Consider the following 20,505-nt stretch of genomic DNA (forward strand, 5'->3'; position numbering starts at 1 on the left):
TAAAAATAACATTTTCTCAAAGTGAGAAGCCTGTTTTTAGTATCTCCAAATGTGTTGCAATCATCATTAAAGCTTCTATTCTGTTTTAATGCCTTTCAATTAGGATTCCAATTACGATCTCAATCTTAGTTGACGTCCTATTTTTTATGTAGTCATGAATAAAAGTAACAAGGTGATTTTTTTTTTACAAAGTAAGGAGTATAAAATACAATTTTTTTCTTTTAAATGCTTGGAGTTCATGCAAAACGTTTTTAAGAAAATAAACACTCAAGTAAAGAAAAGAGCTCTGAAAAAAAAAAACTACCTCAGTACAGTAACAAAACATTTGTACTTTGTAACAAAGTATTTCTACTTTGTTACTATCTGCCACGAAGCCGGACTCAGAAAAATTCCCCAGGGTGCAAAGAGACGGCCTTAAAAGACGCGTGCGCTCGTGGTGAGTGAGTCTTCCAACGTCAGCAGTCCATCACGGACAAGAGCATGAAGACACGTGTTGGTAAGTATGCCGTATATTTCTGGCTGCTGAGCGTGTCATGTTTATATGCTTGAATTTCAAACGTCGATTTAGGGTGTGAAAAACCATCATGAGCCCAATTTTGTCGAGAGAGGACAATGGAGGAGAAGTGGTAGCCATAGAAAATGGATGGATGGATTGTTTCAGCAAATTAAGTCTTGTGCAAGGGAGTTGAAAGTGACAAAAACTTGAGTGTTTATGATGAGAACAGTTGGAAAATGATGCTGATGAAGTGTTTGAGATATACCGAGAGGGCCAGGCTGGGTCCGGGGACTTTTGAGGGCCACATTGAATAAAACCCAGATGCCCGCAACGGTACTTCTACTGCTTTTTGTTTGTAGTCAAAAGTGATGTGACAAAAAAGAACCCCATGTCCTATTTGTGGATTACGATCGTATGCTTTAAATGTACAGTGCGTATTATTTAGTGACATCTAGAGCTAAAATGATAGAAAAAGAATATTTACAATGATGTGATATTTCTTTTCATATTACTGAAATTGTTTTGAAAATAACTGACTTTAATAAATCAAAGCCATTTACACACTAAGTAACATTAGGGATTCGGGCTTTGGAGTGGGAGGGCAGAGGTTCGAGTCTTGGGGGGGCTGCATGTGTGTGTGTGTATGTGTGTGTGTGTGTGTGTGTGTGTGTGTGTGTGTGTGTGTGTGTGTGTGTGTGTGTGTGTGTGTGTGTGTGTGTGTGTGTGAGAGAGAGAGAGAGAAAAAGAAGGAAAATAAAAGACTGTGCACTTCACGTTTGTGCTGGGGAAAAAAGTCTGCCAGTTTGTTTGTGTTGCCAATAATTTGAATAACATTAATATTAACATTTAATGCAGAAAATGAATGAATTTATGGATGATGCAAATCAGCACCATTTGTTGTCTTTTCAACTCTAAATCTGATAACACAACCTAACTACTCATGGCCATATCATCTTTTGATTAGAAGAATGACTCTTCATGTGAGTTACAGGACTGAAAGTAAAATCAATAAAACATTTGTGAAAATAGCATGTTGACACTAAGTATGTTTGAACAAAAAATATGTATACAAAAACAGCAAAATTATTTAGATAGGACGACTCCATGATTTTAACCCTTTATAGCACTGATGAAACATCATTGCATTGACAGATAAAAATATATATTACTAATTATTTTCCCTCTTTTCACAGACAGTGTCAAGTAACAGGTTGTTATGACTCAAAGGCTGTGGAGCATTTAAGGATGCCCAACCTAACACTTTTTCCTTACTTTAACCTCACCTTATTCATGAACATCGGTCCGTACCGCTACCCAGCACTGGTGTTATTCCTCCTCCTCTACGTCTTCATCGTGTGCGCCAACTGGGCCGTCCTGGTGACCATCTGCCACGAGAAGACCCTTCATGAGCCCATGTACATTTTTGTGGCCAGCTTGTGCTTCAACGCCTTGTACGGCTCCACGAGCTTCTTCCCCCGCTTCCTAATGGACCTGGCATCCGACGTTCACCTGATCTCCCACACTGCCTGCCTCTTGCAGATCTACTTCATCTACACGTACGGTGCCAACGAAATGACCACGCTGTGCGTCATGGCCTACGACCGCTACCTGGCCGTGTGCCATCCGCTGCACTACCACACCAGGATGACGGTGAAAAAGGCCTTGAGCCTGGTTGGCTTGGCGTGGCTCATCCCCGCCGCCTTTCTCACAAGAAACATCTCCGGGTTGGCCAAGCAGCCCCTGTGTGGCAACAAGATCCACAAGGTGTTCTGCGCAAACTGGAATGTGGTCAGTCTGTTATGCGGGTCCATGGAGTTTAGAAATAAGACCGGCATATTCGTTACCTTCTTTAGCGTTTTCCTACCGTTGGTCTTCATTCTCTACACGTACATGCGCATCATAATTGCCACCTGGAGACATTCTGCAAAATTTAAGGGCAGTGTTTTCCAGAGCTGTTTGCCACACGTGGTGTCTTGTGTTAGTTATTCCACCACCATGTTTTGTGATGTAGCCCTGAGTAGGTCCAATCTGGAGGAGATGAATCCTTTCCTTGTCATCATTTTGTCTTTGGCGTTTGTGATGATTCCGCCAGTTCTCAACCCTCTCGTGTATGGCTTGAAACTATCACATATACGCAAACACATCTTCAAAATAGTGTGAGATTGTGGAAGTCGGTGCTGTTGTTAGGGCTAACTAAAAGGAGAACTTTAATGGGCTGAATGAGTGGATTTTTGGGGGTGGGCGTGGCCAAGGCTCACCTGCTCCACACACTTTACATTGAATTTTGACGTCGGCATTTTAAAGAAATATTAACATATGCACTTCCATCGCTGGAGGTCCACTGCCCCGAATAATTTTCAAAATACACTTCACGGTGCGCCCTGGCTGGCCTGCAAGTGCGCACGCCACGACGGGTTTACCTGTCTAGCGTCGATGTTACAGCAACCGGGCTGTTGGCTGCAAAGCTAACGAACTACTCAAAGAAATCCACAATATATCATATACACAAACAAATAATTCCAAAATAGACTTACTTGGACAGTGTCACTTGCTGTTCCAGACAGAGGTGCGAAAAATGTCCTGCTAATCCTCAATTGTATTGTCCCAGATTGCACAAACTGTCATCCTTAAAATGTTTGCCACAAACGTTTTGGGAGCTGTTTAGGCGTGCATTCCATGCATAAAGTCCATTTCTGTAGCTCGGTTGTAGGAAGAAGAAAGACACTGTTATCCAGCCATGCTTGCGTGGTTGTTTGCGTTGGAAACTTTGGCATGGCTATAGAGTAAAAATTGTATGAACGGGATTAGTGACGCCATAAAATGAACGAAGGTGGGGTAAGTGACGTCACAAACGGATCTGTTAAAACAGCTTATTTGTGAATGCTATTTTGACAGCCCAGCACACCTTGCATCCATCTTACAAAGTTATATTGACAAAGTTAACAAAAACAATCACACACCCTCAACAAAACCACTTTGGGGGTTATTATTTTTTTTATTGATCTTATTTCAGATTCAGAGTTCATTCCAGAGCTGCTGCATGTCCCATTAAAGTCCCTGAGTCAGAATTAATGTGATTCAGTGACCGCATGCAAGACTGACTACAGTAAGAAACTGAGGTGCTGTTACAAAGTTGGAATCTGGGACATGATTTTAGTGGTGGGCTTCAGCTTCAGACACACACACCATCAGCTCAAGTATGTACAGCTTCTCATACACACAATATTGGTGAGATATTCCAAAGTGCACCTTGGAGACCAGTTTACCTACTGGAGAGCAATTTTCTAAATCTATGATTTACATTATGAACACATTTACAGTATACACACGATGTGGGAAATGCTTTTGGTGTCGTTTCTCTAAAAGAACAGCAGGAACCAAGTTATATATATAAAAAAAAAAAAGACATTCATTTCTTTTATGTACATTGTTCCACTCTGGTGCACCATTAAATGAGTATGGTGGAATTTGTGAATGGTGGAATGCATGTTTGCTGAAGGATGATATGAGGAGAAGATGGAGATCAGTTAGTACGTGAGTCTGTGCTGCATTTTTGAGACAAACACAAAGTCCAAAGAAAATGCACTGAGAGTTGCTTTGTGATTCAAGTCTTTTAATAACAGGTGAGGGTGGGGTGGGGGTGATGGACCAAAAAACAAAAACAAAAATAAAACAAAAAAAGCAGATGACTCGAGAGGAATGCATGATTAGCGTAAATTCTTTTTAAAAACATGGTGGTGTCAGATTTCACTTTTGTTGACCAAATAAAAAAAACATCCTGTGCCAAACGCCTGCGTCTCTTCTGTGATAGAATTGCAGGAGAAGAAGGAACTCTGCGACTACTCAGCTGGATCTTTCAAAATTATTCTGCAGTAGTTGTAATACACCAGTGAGTCATCTTCCTCTTCATTTTCTACTCAGTATTTTACAAACTTTGATCCTGTACAGCTCAGGGGCTCAGTCAGTCAACACAAACCAGAAGAAGCAGTCTAGTTTTAAGGCTTGCATGAAAATCTCAATGGATGGTGAGAATGGAGGAAGTACGTACGTAAAAAACTTTGGATGGACGCTACATGTGGCACAGGAGGGAGGTGGAAGGAGAGTGGAATATGTAACGTGTTGGGGGTTACTCGTGACTAAGTAACTAGGACGTGTGGAAAATATCCGTGTCGTTTGACATGGTCGAAAGTGGTGGAGGTGAGGGAGGACGCGGGCCCCTTGCCTGAGCAAGCTTGATTTAAGGCAAAGGTTAACTTAGCACTACGACTACAGTCTATAAGTGGCCAGGCAAATTTTATGTCAACAGCTGCGTGAGGCTACGTGGAGACAACTGGTGACCTTTAGCCTGGAATCTGGCAGAACAACCCCCACACACTCTTCACCTGTCATGGTTGCTGGCTGACTAGTGTTTGAGGGGGAAGGGAGAGTTGTTTGAATTAGAAAAATAAGGATGTTAGCTCTGGAACGTACCATTATGGAGATGATTGATTTCAAAATGATTTAAAAAAAAATGTCTAGCGCATCTGATTTTTGAGATATTTACATTGTTTTTTAAATTTGATCTATAAAAGCTTGTCAGTCGATATGTGCTGCTGCACCGTTTTGTGTTCAAATATCCATTGCTTAAAGGGTTCGAACACAGCACCTGTGCTAGTGATTAGCCTTTCTATGGCATATTTCTTTGTTAGCATAAAGCAAAACAAATGGAATGAATGCAAAGCTATGTAAATGTTTTGAATACACAATGTAATTCTTTTTTGTTTAAAGTTTTCAGGAGCAGCGTTAAACATTTTGAATAAAATAACAATGAAGTAAAATGATTTTTTTTTTTTATTAATTTCATTCTATATGCTACTTACAACATGAAGAGCATTTAGTTTCGGAAAATGATTTCCAGAGCTTTAGGTCAGGTATGACAGCTTGCACATGCACAGCCCTTTTTGAAGAACCCCCCCGCCCCCTCGAAAAGGAGACTAGGTCATGATGATCACACAAAATGATTACAAAAAAAATAATGGTCATGTTTCCATGGTTTAGTGAAGTTTTTGCTTTAAAAAAAAAGAAACACAGGCGTGTGAAAAGGAGACGGGGGTGGGGGCACATGGATGGAGGGCCCTGTTCTGACTAGAAGAACACCGCCGCTTCCTAATTGGGTGACGACGGACAGTAAGTGTGGTTTGTTGGGGAGGTAGTGCAAAGCAAGACGCAGGCTATGTTTGTGGCCTTCCACGTGACTGCAGGTAGGTTAGGAGGTGAGAGGTTTAAAATCGGCAGGATTAACGGGGCTTGGCTGTGGAAAACGGGTCACTACTTGGCTTTAGATGCAGTGCACCATCTCCCCCCTCCTCCCCTCCCACCTCATGTCTTGTTGACCTCCGGTAAATTTACTCTTTAGGGTTTCTAAGTCTGCTCTCTATTGTGGTTTCACGGCCGGGTCTCCCCCCCCCCGACCTTGGTGACCAATTGGACGGCAGGAGGAGAGCGGGAGTCAGTCTAGGGTGTGTTAGTTTTGTTTCTTGGCCTCCTGGTCACCATAACTGGAACCCGTCTTGTTGACCTCCGTGACGCCGATCAGGCGACGGATTGCAACAGAGGCTGGGGAGAGAGAGAAACAATAAACACTCAACAGAGAAGACTGAAATGATGGGAAAAAGAAATCGCTAAGCATAAAACAAAATGAGGCTTCAAAATGGGCGAAAAATCAAGTTCTTGTCTGTGTTCTCAAAAGCTATGTGCATGATCTCATATCTTCACGCGTCTACATTTGCCAACACGTGCGAGCTGTAAAAAACACTGCACAGTTTTCAAACTTTGCACAGGGGTCTTCAACCGTTAGCCGTACCTATGACGAGGAAGATGATGAAGCCGATAATGAGCAGCGGAGAGCCGCTGACCGCCACTCCGCATGCAAATTTGATAAGTGGTGAAAGCAGCAGCATGGCCCAGAACAGGAAGTTGAGCAGTGTCCACAGACGGCGAGGAGGGATTATTGTGGGCCCCGGGAACTTGCCTTCCTTGCTGTATGTCTCCTGTAAGGCATCCTGGCAGGGTGGAAAAAATTCATGAGCAACAACTGGACCCATTTTCTCACATTGGAACTGGATGAAAAAGTGATGACCACACTTGTCATATGTGAATGAAACGACATACTACCTTCTCCTGGTAGAGCTTATGCAGCCAGTTGGCACACTCTGCCTCGTCTTCTGGGATCTCTTCCACAGGGAAACGTCTACAGTGAAGCGGAAAACAAGAACAAGGCCTAGAGTTACAAGTCCACTTCCATAAAGAGAACAAATGCGGGCATCCGTAAGCCTAACAATGACAAGTCCGACAGAAAACGAATGATTGGGTGAACGTATAGTGAAAACAATGTGTGAGCGGTAGCACTTTACAATCATCAGGGGGCGCCCTCAACTAAAGTAAATGACTTCATCAGCACGCTCTGGAATTATTATTTCACACTGATTCACATTCTGACGCAAATGATTTTCTCTGGGTCTAAAGTGTTTCCATGTTCCACTCTCGACTGTTGTATTACTCAACAAGATTATCATCAAAAGTGGTAATATTATTGTATAGCTGTCATCATTTATTTGCCCTAGCCAAATTATGCAGTTATGTTTAAGTGCAAAAGGCCCGTGAGAAACAACAGCCACATGAGCAAAGGGGCTCGTATTCACAAACAATAGCCACATGAGGGCAGGGGATCACATTCAGACAAGGCTGTGGGCTCGTATGAGTGACGCCTTCTCACCTTACGCTCATGTCAGCTTTGTATTTCTTGCCGTTGACGATGCCCAGGAGAGTGGGGGTCTGCTTATCTTTGAAGTTGAGCGTCACGTCATAAACGGCAGTCACTGTATTTAAAAAAAAAAAAAAAAAAGGGGGTTGGGAGGTTTCAAATAAGAAATGTTACATATGACGTGTGTGTCCCTTTCCACTGTACCTGTGCCCTTCAGACATCGCAGCGTGGTTGTGAAGCCCTTGGTGCGTGGTAGAAGATGATATTTGAGCTTGGGCAAGCCTTTGCTCTCTGCTACCTGCATGCTTATTTGGTGCTTCTTCTCTGTAAAGCGGGTACCTTCGCAATACAGCAAGAACTGAGGGCGAGAGCATTTGCCAAGTTAACACATGCAGAATACAACTCTGGGATTGTTTAGGCTCAGTGTGGCATTTTTAAGGAGGAAATTCTGGGCTCAAGGACAAAACAAGTCTCCTGCGGTGAGATGTTAAGTACAGCTGGAACGCTCAGAGAGCTTCATTTGAATACGACTGGCAAGATAAAAAGTAGGCCAAAAGGGAAGAATTTGTTTGTTCCCTGGATATTCAGTGGTCATTCTGCTTCATCTAAAATCTATATTTGTAAATTTGGCTGTGATGTCAAACTGCAATATTATGTTTCTGTTCACAGCCAAAAGCAGGTTGATTAAAAATGACTAGACGAGATAAGGCCATTTTGATCTAGCCTACAAGACTTGAAGTCAAATGCTTATTTGCCTGACGGGAACGTTTTACCTGATTTTGAATTGTACTGAAGCTTGCATATTTGAATTGCAATTTAAAATCTGTTGATTTGCACTCACCCACATATGTTCAGGGTAGTCCTTAAGCCTGTCAAGTCCGCTGAAGACAGTTTTGCGGTCTTCTTCCCACTTTCTTTTGCAAAATACGATTTCCAAGAAGTACCAGGTCCAGCCAATCAGAGGGACCTTCAGCAGCTCATGCTTGGCTAAGACTTTTGAACTCTAAAGGGAAACGGAGGCAACTGTCATTTCTTTTCAAATCATGACTGTGGTCAACCATTTTAAAATGTGCTAAATGACTGCAAATAACATCAATCCAACTGACCCCCAGGATACCGTATCGCTCGCACATGGTCCAGCCACACAAGAAGTCGATCTCATAGTTGTGGTTGAGGATGATGATGGCGTGTTCCTTGCCAAATTTGTCCACCGTGGCCTGGTCCGTGTATAAAGTGCAGTCGGTGCCGGACCACCACTCCAGCAGCATCACCAGCTCTGTCCAGAAACAACAATTTGAAAATGGACCCTCTAAAGCAAATCTCCTCAAGTTCATGCAAGATGGAAGGATCCACGCGTGTCCAAAAATATCTCCTGGTTGACCACAAACTACAGAAATCTAATCTACTCACGGCTCCAGAGCGAGTAGGCGAGCCGGCAGTTGATTCTGCGATAGAGCTGCTTGTTGATTGGCCAGATGACGCACGTGCACAGCTGGATGAAGTTTATGATGAGGCCGCTCACCACAAACACAAAGCCCATCAACAGTTGAAGGATGAACAGGCTCTTGATGTAGGCCAGGAGAGCCATGATGCAGAAGGCCTAGGGGAGCTGAGGAGGCTCCTCTCTATACACGATGACCAACCTAAGGGAGGAAACACACACAGGGTAAGAGAAGAATCATCAAAAAAAATAATTACCATCAATGACAGAGAAAATGAAGTCATTTCCTCACCACGGTGGTCTCCTTTTACAAGCCTCGTTTGCACGGTCCTTCGGCCAATACTACAGTCCTGAAACCAGAGATTTAATTAATGATAAGGAGCTGAAAAAAAAAAAAAAAAGGCCTTTGAAAAATGCCAATATTTGGTCATATTCAGAAAATGAATCGCTATGAATAGGACCAATGATGCTGACTACACTAAAGTCTGCCAAGGCTATTTCCTGCTTCTCGCAATCTATCTTAGCTTCACACTCCACAGAGACACTGAATTTGACTTACATCTTGCTGATAATCACCTAGATTGCCATCTTAAATTACAGATGTCAGCGACTGAACAAGTACCCGCCATAGCTCTTGCTCAGCAGTAAGAAATACACCATTGCAGTTGTTGGCAAAACAGCTCTGTCACGCTCCAGAGAAAAGAATTGCCTTACAGACAGAACACATCAAGATATAACTACCATGAAATAAGAGCTGGAATTCTGAACTTTGCTCTCACATTTGTCTTCGGATCTGACACCCAAAATATCGTGAGTCTACAAGCAAAACAAAGGAATTGACCTTGCCATTGCAATATGTTATCACGATGGTGTTATGGTTCAAAGTTGACTGATTGGCTGGTGAGCAGTGTCCAGATCACCCACGGCACTAATGAGCACAAGGGCTACGGAAAATAAGACAGATGGATAATGAAAAATGGAATAAAAATTTACCGCCCCTCCTTTTTATACAAGCTGTACAAACTACACGCAGTAATCAGTCAATTTTAATGGGCCACACTTGCACGTTCATTACATGAGGACATTCTTTCTATACTCCAGGACCGTGACATTCTTAGTGATAATAAAAATTAACAGCCACTTTATGATTGAACCATTTTTAAAAACGCCAATTAAAAAAAGAAACATTTACTGCCATGAGTTGCCCCTTCTTCATTCTCATACATAAACTGCAGATGTCATGCGGAAAAAAAAAAATCTCCACACAAATGAAACATTTTAAAGAGCTAAATTTTCGTTTTACCTGACATTCCAATGTGTAGGCTAACAATTAAACTAACACAGACACTGATTGATTGCAGTCATACAGCAGCAACATTACCTCAGCTCGGTCGATACGCCGTGGCAAAGACAGAATGCGTTCAAGTGATGAAATATTGTCACGTGATTCTCTGTGCTCCAAGTCACTGCATGTCATCAAGTAGTGATCCGTGTTGGCGTAATGACCTTTGTGCTAAACGGGAGTGCTCGAGTCAAGTTGGTGAGGTCTGAAAATATCATTTTGATGGGAGTATGTGTATCTTATCGCCGATCTCTTGTGTACCTTATCTGTTTGTTGTGTAACGTATACCACAATGTTGCAACATATTTACAACAAAATAATATCTGTACTAAGTTCATTTCATTTTTACTTGTTAATCACTTCACGAGTGTCACAGTTGAGTGACACTCTGATGAAGGCGAAAGTACAAGCCGAAACATGTCAGGTAATGCAACCTAAAATATTTTGAGATAAAAGAACCAGTGAAGTGACAAAATAATATCATTTGAGATTTCAGGTTTTATACTGATGCACAGTAAGGATGTTTGTAGCAAGTTTGTATTTATGTCTTGGACTACATTGACACATACTAATTGAAATTGAAATATTTTGGGGGCAAGTCAAAGAAAGATTTCCACACTTGCCAAGACCTTTGTTCTTATTTCCTCTTGACACACTTTTTGACCTAGCTCACATGCGTGTACTTTGGACACTTTGCCTGGCAAGAAAAAAAAAAAAAACGGAAGCAGCAACTCATAGTGCCTACTGAGAAAGGTGCTTTTGAACAAAAACTTAACATTTAATTGGGGCCTCTGAAAGCAGGTTCACATTACAAAAATCAAACTATCCATAGTGAAATTAAGAAAAAGAAAAGACTTGCTGCAAACACATGAATGTCCAAAACATATGGCAACTTCTCGAGTCAATTGTGTCTCCTGCATCCTTTACCCAGTTTTTCTTGCAAGAAATTTGCAAGGTCTAGATGGTCCTCGTCATGGGTACTGTATTTATTATCAAAAGACTTTCAAAACAGGACACTAATTTTTGGTGGTGAACGCAAGTAGCTCAAAATTATCTGGGTCTCTTCCTTATTTTGTAGCACCGGAACACGTCTGATATTTTTTTATTGTCCTCGACTTGATCTGCAGTTTGTCTTCTTTCTGTTTGAGAACACCTCCTTGAGAGACGCCAAATACCGTAGTAATGATAATTAAAACGAAATACTAATATTAACCATCTGAAATAGTTTCATGGTTTCTCAGTACAGTCTCATCTGCAGAAGCAACTGAACTTGACGGAACGATTAGTCGCTGACTGGGTTAAAGCTACTTAAGATGGACAGCTGTTTGTTCCATTACCAACAAATAATCAGCGGTAGGTTGAGTGGAACTTACACTCCGTCTACTTTCCTACTCTTGAAATTCACCAATATCATGAGTATAACTCACCAGTAGACATAGTAGGCCATTGCCACAAGCACCAGCGCCCCACAAATCCCGGTGAAGATCATCACAGCACTCTGGTTTAGCATTTTGGCGGATGGTGGTTCACCAAATGAGCGCCAAAATAAAAACAAAATACCGGCAGTGAGCAGCAGCACCAGCAGGTACTCACAGGCTGCTCTGCTCCATATCCATCATAATCCAACCGAAGGAAAGAGATTATGATGACAACAAGAACACCTGTTGGAGGAACTGCCTGATCAGCAAATAATTACCGGCAACCAAAGAAGCCCCACCAACAAAATAAAACAACAAAATTTTTTTGACTCTAATTCAGAGCAAGCAGCAAAAAAAACAAATATCCACTGTAGACTGCAAGAAGATTCAACTAATGGACGAAAGGTAGGAGGTAGGCACACGTCCCGTAGCAAACGGCTGACTGTATTCTCATTCCCTAATCCAGTGGATTAGATTAGTGACGATTAGCGAGCGACAGGCATCCTGGATATGTCGCGTTTCATTACCATTAACCAACATTGCGGAGAGGAACAGTTGTCTGGCAGAGTTTGACAGCCCATCTTGCTATTGGTTGTCTTGCTAGCATCTCTTAAATGATCATTTTGCTTACAACCCAAGGCCAAAAATATCTTGATGGCTACAAAACGTTGAATTGTTGGAGTTCTCTTCCACCCCATGTGTCCTGAAGAAAGTAGTCAGTGATAATATATTCAGAAATACATAACTGCTGACTTGAGTTGGCAACATCTGCCAGCAGGACTTGTCGGTGACTAACATCAAAGTTGTGATTTGACGCCAAAATAAACCACAGTTAGTCACATTTAACTTTATGATGTGACTTTAAGAGCATTACGTTTATTCGTGAATTATATTGATTATGAAAGTAGTATTGAGGCAGACCTCCACACATGTAACCTTCGTCGCTTTAACACCTTATCACCGAATTCTTTTGGACTTTGAAACCACAAAACGTATTATCCAGTATCTGTTTCACAGGAATAATGCTTCAGCTCAAAAAGATATCGACAAGCTAAAATTTCACTTCAGACGGTCCCAATGTAGGACGTAGGTTTAGACTGGTCAGTGGGCATATTTAATTCTTGAATGTTCAAGTGGTTGAGTGGTACATCATTAACTTTTCCATTGGTAGTATTGGTGTGACCAACTTTCTCTGTTGCACTGGCAAATAATTTGTCAAAAACTTACAATAAATTCTGTACTTTGATAAATCGCTATAGTGGGGCCTCCAAAGACCACCCTCCCATTCTTACTAATATTTTTATTAACATGTAGGATCTGAGTTAATTTGAGCACCAGTTTCAAAATGGTTGGTGAACCCTGGTTTGCACCCACGAATTGACCCAAGGCTATTGTTGTAAAAAAAGAAAAGAAAAAAAAGAGCAGGACATCTTTTCTATAATTACGCAACAGTGGAAGCATCACCCCCCCAAAAAATGTTGGTCTAATTCCAACGTGTGAGTCAAGTTAAATGGCATTCAAATGTCCTGCAAAGGTTCCACTGCACGGTAACGGCAACAAGCCTTTAGCTGTCACAACAACCGCATGATGAATGACAAATCTGGCATATTATTTACACACCACCTCCCCTTGCTCTCTCTATTAAACATCACCTGTAATTGTCTTGGAATTAGATCGTGACATCGTTCAACGACAGTAGATCTACACTCATACGTTGTTTTACACAATTTATTTTTGGTGTAAAAACAAGTTGACTTGGCATCGTTATGACCCCACACGCTACTAGCATGCCGGCCAGCCGGCGGTCATATGGTGAGCCGTAAACTGTGATCCATGTGCCGGAGACGTCATACTCCATTCTGTGAACTCTCAGTAGAAAGCAGTTTGGTTGCCTTCCATGACAAATTAGAATATTAATCGAGCTGTTTGGAAGCTATTCTAAGACAAATGAGTGGCGCACATGAGCCCCGCACCTTACCTTGAATGTGTAGAATTTACCCCAATAACTTCATCGACAGAAAGGTAGCCACTATCCGACTGGGTTAGCATGTTAGGACTTTTTTTGTTGTTGTTAGTAAGAGAATATTCAAAACAAAGGGCGTGTGTTGTTGGTCGTGCGGCTTTCTTGCTAGCCTTCGATGCTACGCTAGTTAGCTAGCTAAAGCTAGCTGACAGTAAGGCACATTCTCAATAGGCTTACCTGACAATTGATCACTTTGTACTGAAACCAGCACCGGAGATCCTGGAATACTTCAGTCAATGGTTCAGGGCCTGGTCAGGTTGTGGGAAGGAAAAAAAACAAAAAGAAAACAACTATCGGACCCCTTTCGAGAGCACACTATAGCTCAACGGCGTGGGTTAACGGAGATGTTACAAAGATGACTTGAGGTCATGCGATTTTCAAGAGCACCATTGTTTGTCGGTGAAAGCGCCACATTTCCTCAAAGCCCCCCTCTGAAGATGTCCATCCGGTCACTCCGGACCACCCTCCCCCTCACCCATTCTCACAAAACGCACACAATAATCTGCAAAACACCTGCCCTCTACAATAATACATTCACCACTTAGCTGTTATTACTTCCTTCCTTCCATTACCAAAGTGGTGTGTTTGTTCTTTTAAATTAAAACTTTTAAACAATGCACAGAACCCGATCCCTGTTTGTTTTAATATTACACATGTAGTCTGTATTTGATGGGAAATAAACCAAGCTATTTAAAAAAATCATATCTCTTTGATACGCACGTATAATAATTTCTACAGCGCATATCCCATGGATAAAGTTTATTCTTCTCTTTTGGTGTGCACAAGTCTAGACCTCGTCTGCCCCCTGCTGGTGTTTCAGCACATCTGCGTCTTAGAACCAAACCAAGGCACGCATTTTATCTCACTTTAAAAATTCTATATAAAGTTCATTGTATGCTTAACGAAGTTCAGGGGTCAGCAACATTTTTGAAACGGAAAGTTACTTATTTAAGGGCTACCAGTTTCATACTTCTTAACACTGATTTGCACAAATCACCTATAATTACTCCTCTGTCTATCCATTTTCTGTATCATTTTGTCACTTTATCATGAGGATCTTGGATGTACTGGAGCCTATCCCAGCTGAGTTAGTCCTATATTCTTCCATATAGCATTTAATGATTCTGCCTGGCATATGAGTGAAGACGTCTGTGGCATTATTAGGGTTAATGCCAGCTCGTCATGCTGTGGATTAGTGCCATACCTGGCCCTAATCACACAGTATTAGCACTTGGTTTGACAAGGGGGATACTGTTTAATTGCCCGTCTTTTTATGTATGCGATACTATTCACAATTTAAAAGCAAATTTTCCCTGAAATTGGCAGCCGACATTTGAAATACCGCTCTTCCTCCTTTTTGCAAAAATATTTCTTATTAAGAATTCATTAGTTTTATGCTTTTAAAATAGGTGGCATTTATTTGGAACATTTCCATGCAGGCACTTGAGGTACAGCAGTTTTTATGAGACCGGGCCAAGTGCCAACAAACAGAAATATATCACACACACACACAGTGTAAAGTCATTAAATTGTTTTTATTACATCTATCTTTCAATTTACTTTATGTCAGAGCAGCAGAGCTCAATGTTTTGGCCTTGAAATATTATTTGTGAGGCGCAACTTATACAGTTGTACATATACACTAAACATTCAAAACCTGTTTAGCTTCCTAACTGCTTTAAGGCTATTGATTCATGTTGAGATATGGTAATGACAAAATGGCAATCAACAGTACAGTAAATATTCTATCTTAAAAATCACCTGTGCAAATCCTTCAATCGGAGAAGTTTTAAGATGAGGATCTAATACAGTACTAATTCAGGGAAACATCACGATTAAAGGTTAAAAGTATGGATTGAAAAGGATGGATTTTAGGACATCAAACAATCAAGATTAGCAGCAATTGTAAAACAAAAAGCTATGAAATAAAATGTACCAAAAAAGTATACAGACCATGAACATACCTGTCACGTTTATCCTATGTACCTTTATGATTTTTCTATATATTTCACATTTATCCTATGTACCTTTATGATTTTTCTATATATTCTATCTGTTATAAAGATGACTCCAAAAGCTAAAACATTAACGATGGAACCATTAAATATTTCAGCATTTAGTGACACCTTCTTAGGCATAATACTGGATTTCTTTGAACCTATTTTTTTTTCAAGTTTTTAAGGTTAAATGTAGAGTGAACAACACACCTTCAGTAATGAATCAAGTTCTGACAGCAGAGGCACGTGCAAGCGTGCATCTGTTTATGAGTTAGAGTACCTAAAAGGAGTAATAAAGTACATTTAGTAATTAAGTAAACGGAGTCTAAAAATAAGCCCTATTGGCTAATATCTCTGTTGTTTTTTTCAATCTATGCAAAGGAAGATGATATTTACAAAGCCATAGGAGAGACAAGTATGGCAGTGATTCCGGAGTATCTCCATCGAGAACATGAGTCATGATCCTTCACAACTGTTCATCTTCAAGATTCTGGAAGGAAGAGAAGACATGACGTGGGTTGGAAAATGCTGCAAGATGTCAACGTTCATTGACGAATGCTACCACCTTAGATATTAAGAGGTTTTTAAAATTTTCGCTTCCACAACGATGGCCGGTTTCTCAATGTCGCCTTTGCTCTGAACCATTCTCAGCTCCAGCTGCGCAGGGCTGGGCCTCTTCCCTGGCCCGGCTTTTTCTGAAACATGGCAAAGCGGATGATCACATTCACTTCAAAGAATGCAGTTTTATTTGTTTTCATAGATTGTGTCCAGTACAAACAAACGGTACAGAACAGTCATTAGTCTAAGTAAAAATAAAATACCATTAGCATAATTAATAGTCCGCTTAATTACATGGTGCATGACTGAAACAGTCTTTTCACAGGCAGTCTGTGGGGAAAACAGAAAAATACCCAGTTAGATTGAAAACACCAAGTGGTCATTATGGCATTGTAACAGATATTTAAGGGTTGAGAGCATGGCAGAGAGAGTGTGTGTGAATTTGTGTGAACCTTGAGGTCTTCAGGGTGATGGTGAGTCCAGGCAAGCAACAGGGCAGCAAACAGATCCCCTGTCCCCACAAACACAGCATCAACTTTGGGGATGTCCATGCAGATCTTCTGAATGCTAACCGTCCCATCTGGTTTTACTACATCAGAATGAACAGTAAGATTAAAGCGTGATGATTGTTATTGTATGAAGCCTGCTAAAACTGCAAATTGTCCAAGGTACACAGTGGAATTTGCTATGGTACTTTACCGATTTTTTGGCTCCCGAGGGCCACCAGGTGGAGGTCTCCTTGATTTGAAGGCAAGTTAGTACTAGTGAGCACCACTGTTTTTGGACCCATTTTGTGAAGCAGCTCCATCGCCTGGGAGACATTTTTTTTTTTTACACTTTACAATTTTGGACTGCCATGCACAAAAACAGTACATCTAATGATAAAAGGTACCCACCTTAAGAGCATCTTCTATTGAATGGATTTTAATCCCAGTTAATAACCTGTTGAAGAAAATACATCTATCGTTCACAAACACTGACTGGCATATTTATTATCCAAATGGTTTCTTCCTCCGCCTTTGGACTGATTAAAAGGCTACTCACTCTGCTTCAAACTGGTTAGGGGTAAGGATGTCAGCCAAAGGCACTACTTTGTTCCGGTAGACTGGGAGAAGTTCCTCGGGGACGTACTGGAAAAGGCACCAAACAAAACAAATGTTGTGACTTCGTTTTAGGTTACCTTCTCACTTCTGTTTGACATGTTTGATTGCTTCTGTGTAACAAGATAAGACAGCGTTTTGTACAGTATATAAAAAAAATACTCACCATTGCACCATGGTCTCCCATTACAGGGTCACAAACTGTCACAAAAATATGCATGACATAACTAGTTAGATGTTTTGGTTGTTCAATTCTGAATTAAATCTACCAGTATTGCACTCACCATATACCAAACTCGGATTGGCTTTCTTAAGCTCTTGAACAATTTCAACCACGGTCATCAGGAAGGACGTGTCCCTGCTGTACCCTTTGTTTAAAAAAAAAAAAGTGCACACAAAATGTTTTATTAAAATTGTTAACCTGACTTGCTCCTGTCTGGGTATCTTTCAGAGTTTTTGACAATAATTACGTGAACAATATCCAATAGAAGACTGACCTGTGAGGATATAGTCATAGTGGTTGACCTTATTGAGCTTGATGCCCTCATACAGCACATTGAGCTCATCAGCTTTTAGGACTTGACCCTTCCAGTGGGCGTAGCCTAGAACAGGAGACAAACATTGTGTTATTGGTTTATTCAAATAACGCCATCCAACATAATACGTTATGCAATATTGGATGGGATATTTCCAGGAACTTCTTTCTTCATTTTTCTTTCTTCTCTTAAACAGAGCCTCTACACTGACTGAGAGTCTTTATCAGGCTGCCAGTTTTCCCCTTTTTTGGTGCCCCTTCATCGTGAACCCGCAACAAACCCCCACAGCTGTTAGGACTGCATAATGAAAGGACATGCAAACACAAAAAAGGAGCATGGAGTTCAACACGGGCCCTTCGCTGACTCAGAGAGCAGCTCCTGCAGTGAGAAAGCTTTTACGGGGGGGAAAAAAAACACTCAGACTTGCACTGGAACATTTAAAGGACATTTTCACATACAGGTCAAATTACAGGAGTGTACTTAGCCTGCGTGGAAAACAAAAGACGCATTTTATTAATTGATGAGAATAATGTGCAAATATCTCCTACAATGTGCGGATTCACATTCTTTACAAGCTTTGGTGTATAAAGCCCAGATCAAATTCTAAATTTCTCTTGAACTACTTTGCAGTTTCGTTCATGCTCGTGGGTGAATTAAAGTCTATGCAAGCCGATGTTGGCAGTATCACTATAGGTGAATTGAAACGATGCTGGGAAAAGAAAACAAATCAATAGTTTTGCTTAAGTAGGGATTTTTGATCTCCTTGGCTTCCCTTACAGTTTACAGTGTCAGATTAAATCAACGTAGTGAATACAAGTCGCCAGTGATAAATTGCTAACAAGAGGACCAAGACTAAAGTCTAACAATATACGTTAAACACTGACACAATGCATCTTTTAGTCTTCCCTTCGTTAGAAATGAATTTTGGACCTTCATTGCAAAAGATTTCAGGGGCACCAAGTCTTTAGAATAGAGGCAAAGTACAAAGGCAGTAGACACTCATTCACCCGAGGCATAGACTTAGATAACATAAATGGTTAAATGGTTATACAGTATATTGGCCATTCTTCAATCCAATTCCCTCAAGGCGGGCCCTTAGTAAATAAATGATCCAACCTGTGTGATTGGAGAACTGCACAGAGTTGATGGAGTCCACTTCAAAGCCCAGAACCTGAGAAAAGTTCAACAAAAAAAAATTAAAATAGGGGGAGAAAAAAAGAAAAAAAAAAAACACAGGTCGCAGGAATATCAGTTACAAGCTTGGGACCACCACTGCGAACATTGTTACTGCACAAATATACATATATTGACTTTCTTTGTCCAATAAAACAACAAGACTCTCAAATGTAATCATGTTAACCTTAAGGATTATCTACATGTATAAAATACTTTAAAGAGGATTTAGATCAGAAAAATAAGTTACTGTAGACTTCTTTCGTGAACAAGGCAACTGACCACATGCAGAGCAAGTGTTCAAACTACCGACGCTGTTTAGCCACTTTGAACTCCTCTCGCCTTTGCAAGAAAAGATTATGTTGCGTTTGCGTGACTGTTACGGTTTTTGTTTTTCCATTCATTGGTGATGTTAATGTATTTTACAGTTGGCAGTTGTAAGAGGTGAACACAACATGGAATTACATAACGATGCTGCAATATAATCTTCAATGATGTTAGCTACACAGCTACAAAGGTTATTATGAAAGAACCGATATCTACCTGCAGAGGGAATGTTGCTGACTTATTTCCAACATATCCCCGGACAACATGACTCTGAATGGACAAAACGCGACATTCCATCGCCGCCATGAGCCAAACTTTAAAAATTAGAAACACGAAGCACAATCAGCAAACAAAACAAGTCCAAGAGCAACATTAAAACTCTGCACAGCTTCGGACGCGTTGAAAGTACCACCACCACACCGATTCGATCTCTGCTTATTCAACTCATAGGCTGTCTGTCAAATTGTTTTCTCGTGGGTTCGTTAAACGTCATCTTTGGGCGGACCGAGGACCACGGACTTTGCAAGTTGTACTTCCGCATACGTCAAAGTACCCGGATATGGCAGCCCATGTGGTACGGACAAAAGGACAAACTAAAACATGGAAATTAAATTACCCACACAAACGCATACATGACATTACGGCTTTGAAAATGTAAAACAAATCAAAATTATGGATTAGATCATTCATTCAATTCATATAATTTGATATGATACGGCGTGTCCTTTTAAAAGACAAGCACCAAGCGGTTTAAAACTTTAAAAGGCATCTATACGGAAAACGTATTACATTTGCCACCTTTTCACCTACAACAGTATTTCAACGACTAATAAGCCTGTATTTTAGGTATGTGACCACTAGATGGCAGCTCAGGACTTTTTGACGCGATTGAGTGGTTTATTTCATTCAAAGAACAAAACAAAAAAAACCCCACAGTAATCAAACATTACAGCAACTTTTTAAGTAAGAGATCACCCATAGTTTTTATGTCGGTTACATTTCTAACTTTAAATATAACGTGTTCAGGAAAAATATGAAATCCATTGCTTGAATAGTCACCTGGGCAGGAAAACACCTTTTGTTCACGCGAAGTCACTTAAATTGTGCCTCATGTAGCGCTTGACCATAAAAAGTTTACCAACCTTTGCTCTAAAACAACAATTTGTGGAGTATTCAGTGGTATTTTGAAACTGCACATTTTCAATCAACCAAACAAGATTATAACAAAACCGAATCAACCTTGCTCGACCACTCATGACTGCGGATTGTATGTGTGTGGACATCACAAGGCACAAGGTGAACTAAACATGTATTCATCCGCACACGGTCACCGACCGGAAATAGATCCTCAT

The 20,505-nt window shown here is 40.8% G+C and overlaps 4 protein-coding genes across 9 annotated transcripts in view; 1 reads left to right on the forward strand and 3 right to left on the reverse strand.

The window, feature by feature from the left end:
* Positions 1-3,277, reverse strand: part of LOC148394359 (alsin-like) — a 45,744-nt gene extending 42,467 nt beyond the window's left edge. Inside the window, exons 1-2 of the mRNA XM_088383571.1 lie at positions 3,031-3,277; positions 1,780-1,881 (exon numbers count right to left, since the gene is read on the reverse strand). The gene's annotated coding sequence lies outside the window, so the exon portion shown is untranslated. The remainder of the gene's footprint in view (positions 1-1,779; positions 1,882-3,030) is intronic.
* Positions 426-5,266, forward strand: LOC148394368 (olfactory receptor 6N1-like). Its single transcript, XM_088383581.1, has 2 exons — positions 426-496; positions 1,690-5,266. The coding sequence occupies exon 2, from the start codon at positions 1,742-1,744 to the stop codon at positions 2,654-2,656; it is 915 nt and encodes a 304-aa protein (XP_088239707.1). The 5' UTR covers positions 426-496; positions 1,690-1,741; the 3' UTR covers positions 2,657-5,266.
* Positions 4,093-14,192, reverse strand: agpat3 (1-acylglycerol-3-phosphate O-acyltransferase 3). 4 transcript variants are annotated; one of them, XM_088383576.1, is made up of 10 exons: positions 13,640-14,192; positions 8,972-9,029; positions 8,649-8,881; positions 8,345-8,514; positions 8,080-8,241; positions 7,443-7,596; positions 7,251-7,353; positions 6,650-6,725; positions 6,339-6,537; positions 4,093-6,091 (listed from the first exon to the last, which is right to left on the reverse strand). In XM_088383576.1, the coding sequence occupies exons 3-10, from the start codon at positions 8,824-8,826 to the stop codon at positions 6,000-6,002; spliced, it is 1,134 nt and encodes a 377-aa protein (XP_088239702.1). In that variant the 5' UTR covers positions 8,827-8,881; positions 8,972-9,029; positions 13,640-14,192; the 3' UTR covers positions 4,093-5,999. The 4 variants fall into 4 exon arrangements, with proteins under 4 accessions (XP_088239702.1, XP_088239704.1, XP_088239703.1 ...); XM_088383578.1 differs by lacking the exon at positions 13,640-14,192 and adding an exon at positions 11,449-12,166; XM_088383577.1 differs by lacking the exon at positions 13,640-14,192 and adding an exon at positions 10,061-10,205.
* Positions 14,193-14,978: 786 nt separating this feature from the next.
* Positions 14,979-20,485, reverse strand: LOC148394370 (pyridoxal kinase-like). 3 transcript variants are annotated; one of them, XM_088383274.1, is made up of 12 exons: positions 20,384-20,485; positions 18,770-18,824; positions 17,615-17,719; positions 17,402-17,485; positions 17,284-17,318; positions 17,062-17,147; positions 16,914-16,959; positions 16,717-16,828; positions 16,470-16,606; positions 16,281-16,347; positions 16,025-16,154; positions 14,979-15,949 (listed from the first exon to the last, which is right to left on the reverse strand). In XM_088383274.1, exons 1-11 carry the CDS (start codon positions 20,468-20,470, stop codon positions 16,033-16,035), a joined length of 936 nt encoding a protein of 311 aa, XP_088239400.1. In that variant the 5' UTR covers positions 20,471-20,485; the 3' UTR covers positions 14,979-15,949; positions 16,025-16,032. The 3 variants fall into 3 exon arrangements, with proteins under 3 accessions (XP_088239400.1, XP_088239398.1, XP_088239399.1); XM_088383272.1 differs by having other exon boundaries at positions 20,296-20,425; XM_088383273.1 differs by lacking the exon at positions 20,384-20,485 and adding an exon at positions 19,370-19,714.
* Positions 20,486-20,505: the final 20 nt, after the last annotated feature.

This window comes from Syngnathus floridae, chromosome 8, assembly GCF_059516105.1.
Source record: "Syngnathus floridae isolate MCC-2025c chromosome 8, RoL_Sflo_1.0, whole genome shotgun sequence".
NCBI classification, from domain to species: Eukaryota; Metazoa; Chordata; class Actinopteri; order Syngnathiformes; family Syngnathidae; genus Syngnathus; species Syngnathus floridae.